Source organism: Coptis chinensis, chromosome 7 (genome assembly GCF_015680905.1).
Source record: "Coptis chinensis isolate HL-2020 chromosome 7, ASM1568090v1, whole genome shotgun sequence".
In the NCBI taxonomy this organism is placed as follows: Eukaryota; Viridiplantae; Streptophyta; class Magnoliopsida; order Ranunculales; family Ranunculaceae; genus Coptis; species Coptis chinensis.
The window spans coordinates 66,935,368-66,952,134 of NC_141462.1; the positions used below are offsets into that span (position 1 = coordinate 66,935,368).

At 36.8% G+C, this 16,767-nt stretch overlaps 1 protein-coding gene across 1 annotated transcript; it reads right to left on the bottom strand.

The window, feature by feature from the left end:
- Positions 1 to 393: 393 nt before the first annotated feature.
- On the bottom strand, positions 394 to 12,224 carry FUM1 (fumarase 1). Its single transcript, XM_086570742.1, has 16 exons — positions 11,829 to 12,224; positions 11,605 to 11,754; positions 11,422 to 11,532; positions 11,193 to 11,276; positions 10,639 to 10,737; positions 10,453 to 10,503; positions 10,319 to 10,368; positions 9,686 to 9,767; positions 9,464 to 9,558; positions 9,310 to 9,376; positions 9,100 to 9,150; positions 2,679 to 2,774; positions 2,289 to 2,387; positions 2,153 to 2,182; positions 1,970 to 2,035; positions 394 to 910 (listed from the first exon to the last, which is right to left on the bottom strand). Exons 1-16 carry the CDS (start codon positions 12,084 to 12,086, stop codon positions 824 to 826), a joined length of 1,476 nt encoding a protein of 491 aa, XP_086426868.1. The 5' UTR covers positions 12,087 to 12,224; the 3' UTR covers positions 394 to 823.
- Positions 12,225 to 16,767: the final 4,543 nt, after the last annotated feature.

Consider the following 16,767-nt stretch of genomic DNA (forward strand, 5'->3'; position numbering starts at 1 on the left):
TGTAGCTTGAACTCTATTTGAGAAGTAGAGAATTTGGTTTAAGGCCGGAAGTAGTATCTATTTCAGAAATTGATAAAATGAATATATGATAAGATTTTTGGTTTGAGAATTTAGTTTGAGAATTTGGTTTGAGAAGTTCGAAACTTGTGGTTTGAAAAGGTGAACTTGTTTTCATTTTTGCTGGGGAGTGGGCTATCTATCTATCTATCTATCTATTAAGTGGATTGCAAGCCTGAATGATTCAAGAGTCATGACACAAAGTAGCATTTGTAACCAGAATGGCAGATGGGCATTTAGTTGTATCATGTTCTTTCTTCAACTGTATAGACTATAGACGCATTCCCAATCACAATTTCCCTACCACTAAAGCTGAAATATTTTCAATAAGAGGGATTAAAGGTCAAACTGGAAATAGTAGTGGTATAGCCATTATCCTCAAATACAGAAATAGTGGTTCTAGTCATCTCATACGTTCTGTATACTGCAGCTACCCATTTTTAACAAAAATTTATTTACTCAATCTTTTGATTATTATCCTATCCTCGGGTTCATTCCCCGTTACAAGGTGGTGAATGAACCTTCCACAGTTAGGCCAATCAAATTGCAAAGATGACTTGCATGAGCTCGAACTGCCAAGCTTGTCAAAATCAGCTAAAGAATTATAGATAATACATGAAACAGGCATACTAGTATTGAGCACCTCTTGTCGCCATTCACTGCCAACAGTTTGAGAGGACAGACAGGAGGAAAAAATGGAACTTCAGGACAATTACTCTGAAGTCAGAGAATGGAAATATCAAAGTCCAGCAAAATCTTTCATCTTTTAGTCGGACGGACCAATCATCTTCTCAGGAACCACGAGCTTGTCAAACTCATCAGAAGTAAGCACTTTGAGTTTTAATGCCGCGTCCTGTAAATTTAAATTCTTATGAGGTCAAGAAACCGAAGACATTTAGTAAATGGTAAGCAAGTTTAACCAACTTTAGTTTTGACGACTCCAAATAATGATTTCATACTCCTTAAGTTTTTGCATCTGCAATTTTATTATTATTCAAACTCCACAACTCAACATATTTCAAAATTTAGTAATATGACTGTTAATATATTACCAGCCAAATTTAGTGATATGACTTGCTAAAATCTGAACTCTAGGAATATGAGAAATAACAGCTGAGAAAATCTATAATAATATATTCCCATGTACACTATGTATGAAGGAGCAGGAACTAAGCTAGTAAACAAGATGTAGTAGATTACAAGATGATAATCACCCTTCTAGGACTTCTACAGCCCCACCCACACAGTCCAACTGCAGGTGACATATCCATCCTGACAACCTCAAACAATTATCATTTTTTTTTTTTTGATAAATATGCATCTTATTCATACTAAAAATTCAATGTGGAACTACTATTACTGTTAGAGTTGGAAGGGACATCTCTCGAGGGAATTTAAGGGATGGGGACGCATTCCCCCCTCCCCCTCTTCTTTTTTAGGGTCTTTCTATTATGTGACCCAACTATTCTCTTCTATATAGATGTGTAAAGAAGGCTGGAACTAATTAAGGCCATAAAATCTTTTCTCTCTATTTTTCCAGACTTTGTTCTTCTTCTCATATTCAATAGCCTAAATATAATTTTTACTATTACCATTAAGGGGGCTCGAGAATATATATTTATTGATACATTGGTTATTACTGTTAACAACACCCTCCCCCAACCCCAACACACACACACTCCCAACACCTTCCAAGGAGAACGTATGTGAACCCAAGGTTTTCCAGAACCATCTTGTGCAAACATTCACTATATTACTTATGATCATCAAATATATTAGTCTAGGATGGATTCACGGGTTATATTTTATAAAAACTGGTTTCATTCTATTATGTTTATCGATAAACCAAACTTTGTCTTACGTCAAACCATTAATTGTTTCCTAGACATTCCAAAGTGATGAGAATGATCACCTTTAGAGTAGTTCCCTCCTTGTGAGCTTTCTTGGCAACTGCTGCTGCATTATCATAACCAATTTTCTGGAAGAGTGGATGGAGGGGGATAAGGGGATAAGAAAAGAGTATCGATAACATCCCAGAAATAAAATAATCCTATAACAAACTAAATTAAGTACCAATTACTGAATGGAAACTTACAGGATTGAGAGACGTAACAAGCATCAATGACTGCAAAGCCATAAAGAATAAGTAAATAAATATGTAAATCTGGTAAGTTACTCCAACATTCAAATAGTACAGTAAGAAATTCTACTTCTAATGAAATTAAACTTACTTCATGCAGTAACTTTGAGATCCTTTCCCTGTTCGCTTCAATCCCCCTTACACAGTTCTTTTCAAAGGATGCCGATGCATCCCCTAGCAACCTCAATGACTGTCAATGAAGTCATCCAAAGATGTCAGGTTTAAGAAAAAACAAGCAAAGATTAACCAGACAAAAAATCCCAATACTATATGCAATGCAATAGGACTTCTTCTTCCTCCTGGGAGAAGAAACAGCCCAAGTGAGGCCATAAAAAGAAATATGGAACTCTTGTTTACACTTTACAGTACAAAAAGGATGTTAAAAGGTTCATTATGCACGCAATGTCTTATTATTCATTAAATGTTCCACCTATTTGAATAATAATGATAACATATACAGTACTTCAACAACAAAACTTACACGTAGAAGAGCACTGGCAATCAGTGGCTTGTATACATTGAGTTCAAAATGACCATTAGATCCACCCACTGTAATTGCAACATGGTCTCCCATAACCTGCAAGGTGATAAAACGGTTAGTCTATCTCATGAAATTATCCACAATGAAGGAACTCCACATGAAAAATAATACAAAACAAAAAGTATATGAAAATCATCTTTACAGAAACATGAAAAAAAATATCAATTACACAGCATCCCACCTTGGAGCTGCCAGGTTGTCGTCACGTAATCATTTCTCCTAGACACAATTTATAGCTGTATTTTATGGCAATGTTGACAAGTTCAAAAAATGGCTAAATACATCCCTATGAGAATAGGTTTCCAAACAGATTAAACAAATCTAGCTGCAAGGCCGCACTGCACATGGATGAGACCAATCTTGGACAAGCAATCAGAAAGGTAGACGAAGAGAAAGGAAAATCCTGACATGCTTGAATAGCTGAATCGAAAGTGATGGTTTCTATGACAGAACATGATGGAATTAGTAGTTTTAAGCATTTAGTAACTTAGTTTATTTAGTAATTGGTATTCTAGTAGGATTTATCTATTTTAGTACTTGGTTTCTATTTAGGATTCCTTGGAGCTTGTATAAATAAGACCTTTGGTCTCACAAATTAGTGGGTTGAATTATTGAGAATTTAGTAGTGATTTTCAGATTAAAAATGTGTTGATTTTAGGGTTTACTAAAATCCCCTATTTCCATCAAATTAGGATTAGAATTAGCCTTAGTTTATCAATGGTGTGTTGATTGAAGTTGCTTCTGATTTAATTCACATCAGAAGAACTTTCACATTCAAATACCATTGCAAGTGCATGGTTATGAAGTATATCCACCCCTACCTGTGGCATGGAGCACACACATTCAGTATATGTATTATATGGATCATAGGTGCACTACAATCATTGAGCTCCATGATGACATAATCACAATTCACGAGATCGCATGCCCAAAATCACTATTGAGCCACAACGAGGACCAGATAAGACATTGCCGTAGCATCAACCACTCTAACAATCTTAATATTTCAAGCAAAGATCTCTATTACTACTAGAGCTTGGTGGATTAACCCGAAGACATGATTTAAATATAAAATAGCATATTCCATGGGCAGACATATCTTTCAAAAGTCTTCATGAGATTTATTTTAGCGAAAGCGACATTGACACGGGAACGTGACGGTCACCTGTATCTGTCTGACTTGGGGTACAAAGTGTCAATGCACATCTTGAAAGCACTTGGTTAGGGGACACAGCTGGGTCAATACTTTGTATTCAGATTATGAAATTGGCTGATCCAAACTCCAATTAATCAATGTCAGCATGCGATATATTTAGTTCTCATTTCTAAGGACCAGTTAACCTATTTTAACCAAGAAAAACGCTCAAGTCCACTGGTAACCATAATTTTGACGGAGATATGAGAAGGTAATATATTTATCACGTGCTCGGCCACACACAGAAGAACAACTCGATACAAATTCTAGGTTGATAAGCAAGACCTCATTTAGTTCGAGGCCAAGACCTGAATCAGATCGATATCAAGACCTTAACCAGGTCGATCACCAAGACCTGAATCAGTTCGATATCAAGACCTAAATCAGTTCAATGTCAAGATCTCCTTCAGTTTGCTCATCCAGATGAAGAGCCATGTAACGTCCATATATGGAAAACCACCTTTATGACTCTATCATCAATGCACATTGAAGTCACCAAATGAATGAATGTGACCTGACAGAAGAGAAAAGGAAAGGTCACCATGAAGACTATAAAAACAGGTCAAGTCTCCATACTCAAGGGAGGACTGGTCTCCAGTCCCCACCTCCTCCATCTCCCATTCAATCATTGAGTCTCACCTTAAACTACGTCTGACTTGATTCTAGCTCACTGGAGAATTGGATATGTAGGCAGCTCACAGATACCTGAGTTCAATCAAAGACCTAATTCAATCCCACTTCCTTATCTGTAAGGCTAATCACTAAATCAAGCCTTTACATTGGCGTCGTCTGTGGATCGAAATGCTTGGAAATTTTATCTAGTCAAATTTTAATTTCTTCAATACACAATCTGACTTGATTCCAGTTCACCAGATAACTGGATACGTAGGCAGCTCACACATACCTGAGTTCAGTCAAAGACCTAATTCAATTCTACTTCCCTATCTGTAAGGCTAATCACTAAATCAAGCCTTTACATTGGCGTCGTCTGTGGATCGAAATACTTGAAAATTTTATCTACTCAAATTTCAAATTCTTCAATACACAATCGAGAACTTTCAATTTCCAAGATCACGAAGCGTGGATGAAAAGCCGGAGTTGATTACTCAAAAGAAGTTAGCAACTATATTGTTGCCAAATCAGATAAGCAAACTCATTTCCTACTTCACTTTTTTTATCCGGATTATAATTAGTTCTTAGCCATGACTCTACAATACAATTGCAGTAACATGGTTTTGACGTTTGTGGAAAGATAGTATTGGCCGATATTTGTGCTGCAATACTTTAGTTTTCATACGGTACAATGAGTTTTGTGCATACTTCGTTCTGTCTAGCTTTGTCCAGATCAATTCGTTCACACACTATCTATACTTAAAGAACTAATAATAAGAGACACTCTAAAGGTCGTAACTTCTCTTCATATCTCAACAGTTCTATATATATCGACATGACATGGTGATAGATTTTTACAAATTGTTTCTATTGAGATCACCACCAGCTCATATACTATGGACACAAAACAACTCTTATACTATGGACACTTTGGATGAAATGCATATTTAGTATTTTAGTACGACACAAAACAAATTCTTTTTAGTTTTTATCACTCAGTTCATAATAGTCAGGTTTATTTTCATACGATCATGTGTCATACACTTGTACATCATTTCAGTTTACTTCAATAGATAGCCTTTATTTTCATGAGAGGAGCACAGCTGTCTTCATACACATTGTATTACGAGGTATTTGTAACTGTTCATCATCAATTAAATTGAATTGCTAGTGCAGTTTCAGAGCCCCACTACATTCTTTAAATTCATTAAGTCATCAATCCCTCTACCTTTATAAGGTTGGTGACTCATTGCACTATAAGTTACAACAGGATATTGACTCCATGTAGCAAAACCAAAAAATCGATCTCAAAGATCACCTGTTGGAGTTCTCTAGATCCACGAATTTAAGTATATGAGAACATTTTCATTTCCACCTGTTCATTATTACTAATCGTTTTGTGAAGTTAGGGATTTCAGGTCAACACAGTTCCAAGTTCCAACTCACAAACTTAATTGCTTTGAGTTCTAAAAGATGGCAAGAACTAATTGTTTCTAACAATAACATGTGGTTTTCTCATTAAAGAAAAACTCTGTTGCATATGAACCATGTACCACCTTGCAGGTTGTGCACATGTCGACCCTCACACGTGCAAATGTTCAATGAAACTTTGATGAACCGGCGACATCACCAGCAAGCATTGATCAAATTCTGACAGCACTTAGCAAAACAAATAATTTGCTTGTGTTCTTTCTATCCAACTTTTTGAATATTTCAGGTCACTTCAGAAGGAATCACTAGTTCTTAGACAGAGTTAAAACAACTCAAAAGCTTAATTGCTTTGAGTTTCATTGGAATGACAAGAACTAATTGTTCTAACAATGACCTATAGTTTTCTTATAAAAAGAAACTCTCATAGCAGGTCCTCGTTTTACCTTGAGTGCATAAACTCGACAGAATGGGGAATAACTATTATACAATTTGAGTACCACCTTCCAGGTCGTACACAGCTCAATCATTCCTTGTCAAGTCGTTAGTGATCAGACACCAAATTGTGCAAGAGTTGGCGCTTAATGCGTGACAGGTCTCTTACACTCTAAACATGCCGGGTACAACAGTTTCAATACCAACTACCTTGCAGGTCTATTAGTGATCAGACAAACAAAGTGTGCAAGAACACAAGTCTCTTATACTCCGAACAGGCCAGAGCTAGATCTCCTAACTGGGGCTAGCTACTGCCATCTGAGCATGTTCAATTCAGTTCTCATAACTCAATTCAGTTACTACCATTAGTTTGTACTTACTTCTTGGTGCTAGTTCACATTTTTGCAGGTCAATTAAACTCCAAAAATAGGGGATTATATCAACCAACCAATTAGGCATATACAAATCAAATACAAACATAGTAACACCCCAAACGATTCAACTATAGTCACGCCAATCCAAGGCTAGCTATCAACTACGATCTCCAAAATTACGATCTCCAAGTCACAACAGTCACTACTTAGATCAATTCAATTCAATATCTTGCCAGGTCGAGGAACTTATCCAAGGATCAACCTGCCGAGACTTCAATTCAATTCAATATGACAACAAGATGGGATACCCTAAAAAGGATTGCCAAACAAGTTCATGCAAACTAGTCCAAACAGTTACTAATTCAAATCCATTCTTCAAGGATTAATCAGGCTATATACTAATAGATTGATCACCTTTACATGGATCAATCATATAATATCACATCTTACTAGGTCGATCCCTCTTAAGATATCAAACCAAGTAAATTTCAATCAATTCAAAAGCTACAAGATATTATTATACTACTATACCATTCAACGCATAACTAAAATCTTCAAATGAACTGCCAGGTCGCTCAAACTCAAGAAACCAGTTCAACCAATCATGGAAAGAGCTGCCCGAGATATATCAAATCTACCAAGGTCGATAGTTTTTAAAAGCAGCCTACAACGAGTTCTAACACTATCATCAGTAACATGTTTACAAACATCAACTTGTGTCCTCTTCAAAACTTCCAAATTTGAGATCATCAGCTCTCCTTTTCAACGGAGAACTTTCTCTATGTTGTGAAATCCCCCTTGGAGCAAGTCCATAATCATGTGGTTACGAGTTATTCGAATATTATAGTTATCTCCAACACATGCCTCTCACGTGATCTGTTAATTATCACTCTAATCAGGTCCCTTCTCTCCAATCAGCGACCTAATGAGAGGGGGCTATCTGGGAGGGTAATATATTTATCACGTGCTCGGCCACACACGTAACAACAGCTCAATACAATTTCTAGGTTGATCAGCAAGACCTCATTCAGTTCGAGGCCACGACCTGAATCAATTCCCTATCAAGACCTTAACCAGGTCAATCACCAAGACCTGAATCAGTTCGATATCAAGACCTAAACCAGGTCGATCAGCAAGACCTGAATCAATTCGATATCAAGACCTCAACCAGGTCGATCAGCAAGACCTAAATCAGTTTGACGTCAAGATCTCCTTCAGTTCGCTCATCTAGATGAACAGTCATGTAACGTCCAGATATGGAAAGACCACCTTTATGACTCCATCATCAATGCTCATTGAAATTACCAAATGAATGAATGTGACTTGATGGAAGAGAAGAGGAAAGGTCACCATGAAGACTATAAAAACAGGTCAAGTCTCCATACTCAAGGGAGGACTTGTCTCCACTCCCCACCTCCTCCATCTCTCATTCAATCACTGAGTCTCACCTTGAACTACGTCTGACTTAATTCTAGTTCACCGGAGAACTAGATATGTAGGTAGCTCACACATACCTGAATTCAGTCAAAGACTTAATTCAGTCCCACTTCCCTATCTGTAAGGCTACTCACTAAATCAAGCCTTTACAGGAGAGAATTCTATTTCTCTAATTAACTCTCTTCCAATTTCCAAATGTCACTATATTAGAACTTTTTCTCACCTCTCTTCTCGTTTCTTACTTCTTCTTTCTTCTTCATCTTCGTCTCTTAGAATGGAAATAAGTTGAACCTAAAATCATATGCATCATCATGTCTGCATCAAACATGAGCCTCGGTGTATCCGACACAAATTCTTTTGGAAATGTGAAGTGTCAATGTTACATAGCTTTTAGAGCTTTAGTTAAGACTATTAGTTGAGGTATAACTGAGGGGATGGAGGGAATTTGAGCAACACTGTCCTGCTGTTCCCAGAGCTCGGAAGATCTTATGGTTGCAGATTTATGGCTAGTGTGGAACTTTCTTGCTGATTTTGAAAAAGAAGGACAAAAAATTGGAAGGGATATTAGAAATTTCCTATTAATTTAAAATAACAAGTTAAAGCCAACTTTGGTAAAAGGGGAAGAATATAAATGGAAAACAAAGGAGAAGAAAAGGATCAGATAAAAATCCATTATATAGTTTCATGAAGATGTATTTAAGGTAGCATAAAGCACTTATCAATAGTCCATATAATCTGCCCCTAGTATTCTCCATAAAACACAACATTCTTTTAAAAGAATAAAAGAAAAATTATACCATATAAAAAAAAATGTTTAATGCTGCATTTAATGATTTACCCATCAATTGCTAACATGAACGAGGTACAAGAGTACAATTACCTGAGCACAGACCATTGTAAGTGCCTCGCACTGAGTAGGGTTAACCTTTCCCTGAAACAATATGGATCTTGATTTCAGGATCGTAGTATTAATCCAGGAAAAATAAAAATATCAATTATAACCAATTGTAATTCTAACTATAAACAATTTAAAGAAAGAACAAGAAAAAATGGATAAGAAATATAGAAGGTTGGAGAAAAAGGGAAATACAGGCATGATACTGCTTCCAGGCTCGTTTTCAGGTAGAATGAGCTCACCAAGTCCGCAACGTGGACCGCTGAAAATATAAATCACAGTGAATAACTCGAACTTTCTGATGACAAATCAACCACGTTAAATAAAAGATATTTAAATAATTGCAGACCTTCCTAGTAGACGTATGTCATTCCCAATCTTCATAAGAGAAGCAGAAACTGTATTCAAGGCTCCGCTAGTTTCAACAAAAGCATCATGAGCAGCCTGGTATTACATTTGAATTATAAACTTAGAACAGTCGTAAAGCGATAAGTCAGACAATTAGCTATAGGTGTATATAACAAACACGTTTCTACCATTGACAGAGAGAGAGGGAGGTTTAGATACCCACCAAGGCTTCAAATTTGTTTTCTGCTGTAACAAATGGTAAGTTAGTTTCCTCCGCAACGGCATCAGCAATTTTCACATCAAACCTACAATTCAAATTCACAAGTTATTTGAAATTAAAAGTTCTGCTGATACGTCAAGACAAATATATTGCAACATTGGATCTCAATATCAAATTCTCTTTGGTTCCAACACTATTCCAATGAAGTTCTCTTAAGTGTATCGCAGATTCCTATTTTTTAACAAGTTCTGCGTAAGAACTCTTACTCTTCTGGTGACCACATTTAGATATGTCAAAATTCATGTTATGGGTTGGATACCGACTCAGAAAGATACGCCCAATCTTAGCCCTCCAAACCCCAGATTTGTCCAAATAGGATGCAAGTTGGCTAGTCCCCATGTGGATAGGGTCTTTTATGGTATCTACAACTCACAACTCAAGAGTGTAGTGATTCATGTGAGTATCTTTGCACAGATTCTCATTTCAAAGCTCTCACTGATGGTCAAAAGCATGCTGTGTGAAAAGCTTAACAAATTGTCAGCAGCAAATGATTCCTTTCACTTCCAGACTCATGTTCTGTTCGTAAGGCATAACATAACAAATAAATTAAGGGTGCAAAAAAAAAAATGCACATACCCCTTCTTTGTGTTCAATCCAGTTCCTACAGCAGTACCGCCTTGAGCAAGCTGCTTAAAAGAATCTTTCAGTTAGAACTCTAACAAGGGGATAGAAAGAAAAAATTACTGATATATTTCAGCAGAGTTTCTGACCTGATACATACGCGGTAGAGTACACATGACACGGTCAATTCCATACCTTACCTGGAAGAAGCTTATTAATCAGTTTTGAACCAAAATTCAGTTATGGCTCAATCAGGCACAAAGTCTTATCATATCAGTCCCCAATAATACTAACAACTACTCAATGTAAAAACTACGACAAAAAGTTAAGCATACCTGTGTAGAGTAGCCACTGAATTCTTGCCCAAGAGTTAAGGGTGTTGCATCTTGAGTGTGTGTACGACCAATCTTAATGATATCATTGAACTCAAGAGACTGAAAATAAAACAGCTGATCAATGGGATGCAAAGAAAAACAGAAAAATAGCAAAATACATGGATAGCCTGTTCAATGGTCAAATAATCTCAATTCTCAAATCCAACGAGAATGAAAAAGAAAAACATTCCACCAAGCAACACAAAGGGGAAGAAATCCTCTAAATGGATGAACCTTTTAAGAGAATAACAGCTAGGAGGTAACACAAGAAAACAGGGCCTAATGAAGAACCTACATCTAAATATATTGTCATTAATATCAAATTTTACTACAAGGGTCCTTGGAAACTGATGTATTAGGACTACTTGCTACCTTCTGTCTGGTATGGGACTATGGGCACAATTCCTCACAATCTATTCTTTCAAAAGCTAAAGGACAATGTTCAGCAATTTATAAAATGCAATATAAGAGGAAATAAAAATAAACATTTCAACCAAAAACATATTTGAACCAACCTTAGAATGTAATGTAGTATGTAATTGCTTCAATTTTGGTATAAATGCAGAATTCATCTCGACCGCTGCAGCAATGTGCATGACCTAAACAAAAATTACTCATTAGCAGCCAACAGACAAACACCAAAACATAAAGCCAGAGATACCACTCCCTATACATTACAACAGTCATTCATTACAGCTAATCTATTCATATAATCCACAAAATTGCACGAGGCGAAATGCTTACAGTTGGAAACGTATCATTTGAAGACTGCGATCTATTAACATGGTCATTTGGATGCACAAACTTTTCACCACGTTTATGTCCAAGAATCTCACTAGCTCTATTCGCAATCACCTAAAAACAACAAAACCCACATTCATACACCAAACAAAAACTCTTTATATGACACACTAAAAAAATGCCCACCTCATTGGCATTCATGTTACTTTGAGTTCCACTACCAGTTTGCCAAATAACAAGTGGAAAATGATCATCTAATTTCCCCTCAGAAACTTCTTGTGCCGCTTGCATTATCGCCTTCCCTATCGTCGGGTCTAGCCCATACTCCATATTAACCTATCATAAAAACCAAACTAATTAAATTAAATTAATAAAATCAAAACAGATAATTAAGAATAGTATTATACTACCTTGGCAGCACATTTTTTAAGCACACCAAAAGCATGAATAATAGGTCCAGGCATTCGTTCACGTGCTCCTCCTATATCGAAATTATGTAACGATCTTTGTGTCTGTGCTCCCCATAGTTTATCTGATGGGACTTGTATGGGGCCAAAAGTGTCGCGTTCCTCGCGGAAGGATGTGGAAAATGATCGGAGAAGATATACGTAGCGTAAACTCGTTGATGATGACGAGATTCGACGAGAAGAAGCCGTAAGTAGCGCCATTCGAGAGAGGGAGGGTATTGTGGGTACTATTTACTTACTGGTTGAAAGTGTTTGGTGAAATGGCGGCTCGGCTCGTTGGAGAGACTAGAGAAGTGGGGAGGGGAAAGGTGTTGTTGGGTCAATGAAAGGTACTTTATTAAAGTGGCCCGAAAGCTGGTCAGCTGGATAGAAGTCAACATAATAATGAAGAGTCTTTTGTTTTGTGAATCGAACGGTGGTTGGATACGTTCTATCCGGGATATCGAATTTTACCCAAATGCGTGTGTCGTGTCTAAACCATAGTTCGGGATTTCAGAATTCCGGCAAATCCAAAAACCGAAATTCATTAAATTTCGACCGCTATCATATTCAGAATTTTGATTGATTTCAGAATAATCAATATTTCGACTTTATATTTGGAATTCCGATTTTTTGAAAAACCGAAATATTGGACGGAATTTCGAGGTTTCGTTCGGAATCACAAACACTGGTCTAAACTGATCTTTTCGTAGTCTTGTTTTTCGTTTTGTTTATTGTTAAAAATTATTGATTTAGGAAAACATGCCAACTAATTCACAATAGTCTTCTCTCTAGACCAAGTAGAATGGCATAGCAGTTTATTTGTGCCTAGTATGTTGCCTGAATGGAATACTGCAACCTAATTAAACTAGATAACTGCTAAGCTAGTGGGGGGCGTGAGTGGAGGGTGGAGAAGAGAGAGAGAGAGAGAGTTAGGGTTTGGTTGAGAGGGAGAGGGAGAAGGAGAGGGAGAGAAAGAGGGTGAGGGAGAGGAAGAGAGATAAGTGAAGACAGACAGACAGACATAAACCTACCAAACTATCTTTTGTCCCACGTAACCCCACGCCTCCTAAAAACGTTCGCTCGGCTTATTTGATTAATAAAACTAGACCACTCATGAAAACCATATAATTACGAATAGTATTATCTACTTTGGCAGCACATTTTTTTAAGACACCAAAAGCATGAATAATAGGTCTAGGCATTCTTTCACGTTCTCCTCCTATATTGAAATTTTGTAACGTTCTCTGTGTCTGTGCTCCCCATTGTTTATCTGATGGAACTTGTATGGGGCCAAAAGTATCGCATTTTCCTCGCGGAAGGATGTGGAGAATGATCGGAGAATATACTCGTAGCATAAACTCGTTAATGATGATGCTAACGTGATTCGACGAGAAACCATTAGTCGCGCCATTCGAGAGGGAGGGTATTGTGGGTACTGTGAGAGAGTAATATCCACATCCATTGAATATTAAACACGTGTCCAACTAACACAATGTTCCTGCAAACCCAAACCAACCTCTAGTACTCGCACTACCAAATCGCTTCTCAGTAACTCGGCCCAAATATACGACCTCTACAAGTAGGTCGCCCCATCAATCCGAACCAGGAGTGACCTCCATAAGGCTCTCACCTGCCAGTACCACAACGGCTAATAACGTATGCCACAGCTGTCACCATCAAGATCGGAGGGTCCGTGTAAGACCCCATATTATTTTTCCATTATTTTATAACATTATTTAGCATTTCAGAATTTGATATTTATTTCTAGGTCAACGGGCTAGTAAATGTGGGCTTGACTTTTTGATATAAAATAGAAAATGGGAAAAACAAGTATTTTGAATTTTGAATTTGGTGTAGAAATTTTTAATAATTGGAAAGTTTTCAAAAGAGATATTAATATAAGGTATAATAAATAGAATATTTTTAATAGAAAATAATATTCTATATTAGGAATATAAATATTTGGTAAAATAGGAAGTTTCTAAAAAGTTAAACATAATATATGGTAGGTAATATTATTTAGAAAGGTCTCCGGAAAGAAAAAAAAGGTTTTTTCTTAAAACAAAAAAAAAAAAAAACAGCCTAAAACAAATAAGAAGGAGAAGGGGCGGATTCATGCGTCTTCTAACTAGCCTGAGATTGGTTTTCTCGGATAATTTTCTATGTACTCTGTTTCGGCAATACGAGAGGTGAGTAATTTAGTTTTTCTATTTCACGTCTATACAAAGATAACTTTATTGTCAAAGTTTTCCGCTCAATTTTGTTCTGTTTTTCCTTTTTCGTTATTTTTTTTCTCATCTTGTCGAATTGATAAACTATTAAAGGTTAGCATATATTGTTTCGCTGAACTGCGAAACTCAAGTGAACTGTTGAACCTTATTGGCTGTTAATGGCGGCTCGAGCCCAAGAATCGTCCTGTTGTTTTGTTTGAACTCTTTTGTTGTGATTTGAATTTTATTGTTGTGGTATGGTTGAATGATGTTTGGTTGATTGAGGGTTGGGGAAGGGTGATCGAGTTGTTGGTTTATGGGGCTGTTTGAAGCTTTGGATCCGGTGTTAATGGAGGCGCGAGCTCGAATTTGTACTGCTTTAATTTTGTTGTTTGTTTTGGTGGGTTATGTTGTTGTTCTAGTTGGATTATAAGGATTGATTGAGGGATGAGTGCTGGCGAAGCTTGGAGATGACGTTAATGGCGATCGAGATCTAAGTTTGGGGAGTAATCTCGACAGTAGATAAAAGTGTGTTATGTGTTAATTAAAGAGGTAGGGTTTTTATCAAGGATCAAAAGTGATGTGATGAGGAAAGGAGAAGTGGTGGTCGGACGTGAGCTGATCCGGTGGTGGCTGGTGGTGGAGGGAGCTGGTGAGAAAAATGGCCTTAGTTGGGCTTGGGCCGAAACTAAGTGGTTAGTTTTGTTTGGGCCAACATTTTTAGTTTTGTTTTGTTGGGCCGAAACTGATTTTTCTTTAGTTCTTTGGGCCGAACCCATTTGTGTTTTGGGCCAGTTTTTATTTTTGTGGGCTGGTCTTATGTTTCCAAGTGGGCCGGGTTATGATCTTTTGGGCTTAAGGTTTGTTTAGTTGGTTTGGATATGTTGGGTTAGCCTTGAGTTAGACCAGGTCTGTTAAGTTTGAGTGGACCGGATTCTATTAATTTCAATGGGCTTTGGTTAAAGTTTGTTTGTTTCTTTGGGCTAGTTTCTATTTTGTTCGGGCTGGGTCCTTCTAACTTGAATTGGGTCTTTAAATGTTTAGACTTTTGGGCTTTGGTTTTGGACCTTGATTGTGGACTATTGACTGTTTAATTACGTTACCTTTTTATGTTGTGAATTGTATAGACAAGTCCAATGGTAGCATGTTGTGGAAGCCTGTATAAACTGGTTGATCATTATCTAAGAAAGATTTGATGTTGATATTGTGCAATTTTTGACACGTGACGAGATAGAAATTTTAAGAGACATGATATTCCTAAAACTCTATAAAAAAAATGTTATGCGGTACGTTTGGAGCAATTGTGACATTATGTGGTATGTGGAAATTGTTGTTCTGTTAAATGATATCATATACTAGGATATATATTAAATGCAATATATTTGATAAATAAATGTAAACACTCCATCATTACATCTGTGAGATGTTACTATGAGGTAGTATAATATTTGTGGATATTTCCCACGGGATTGTGGTTTAGTGCAATAAGTTATTTGGTACATGAAAGAATGAAAGTGGTTATGAGATATAAATGTATAACACCTGAATAAATTATATAACGAAAATCCTATAACCTAGCTACCACAACTTATGTGATTTGGCCCTTGTGATGGGCGTATGTGATATGATTGGCCCTTGTATAGGGTGTATATATAAAATGTTGATTGACCTATGTGTTGGGCAATTGTAGCCGAATAGTGGCTTGATTTTCTCATTCGCAAAATTAGAACGAGACGAGCGATATTTTATGCCGAATAGTGGTAGTACCCACATAATGACGTTCGTGTAAGGGTTACTCGGTATGCGATATCCCGCTTAGGGTAACTACGCACGGAGTGGTGTATTATGTGAGGGGAGGCATGTGGATGTACATGTTTGGCGTTGGGAAGCGATTATGGTAGCCAGGGAAACTAGCTAAAACATAGAGACGTCAACGACGTGATTCTAGAGACACTTAAAGAAACTCTAAACAATAATTGTGATGATATATCAAAGTGTACGTTAAATCTATAATAAATGATTTACTGTAATTTATGTTGCATTCATAATGGTTCTACAGAAGGGTGGGTTGAATTGATTATTTATGCAGGTGTGACCCACTCTGTGATTAGGCCTATACCAGTGTAAGTATAAAGTAAGTTTTAATTTTGTTATTTTATTATTAGATGCAGTTGATCTAGTATGGTTTGAAGCTAAGGCGCCTCAGTGGATGAACTAAATGTCTTATTATTGTTGAATTGGAAGCTAAGGCGCCTCAGTGGAGGAACTACCTGCCTTAAGTATTATATTTAAGAATATTATATTATTCGTTGGAAGTTAAGGCACCTCGGTGGAGGAACTAACTGCTTTATGGATTGTGTATATATATGTATAAGTATATTTTGTATTTTAATGCTACTCATACCAGCATTGTTTATAATGTTGACCCAATTTGCATGTTTGCTTATCGGGTGTGTTCATAAAATGAACCCAGTTGATAAGTCTTGACAAGATTAGTGTTGAAGAAGATTGGTTGCTGCTTGTGGTTTTGCGTTAGCGTCGCATGACAGGATATGTTTTGTTTTCCCGTGAGGTGCAATAGATTTTTAGTTGAGACAATGTTTTTGTATTTTCAATTGTAATTATAAGTAAAGAGGTGTTGAAAGGAAATTTGTAACTTAACCATATTTGTGAATTTTTGTAATTAAGAG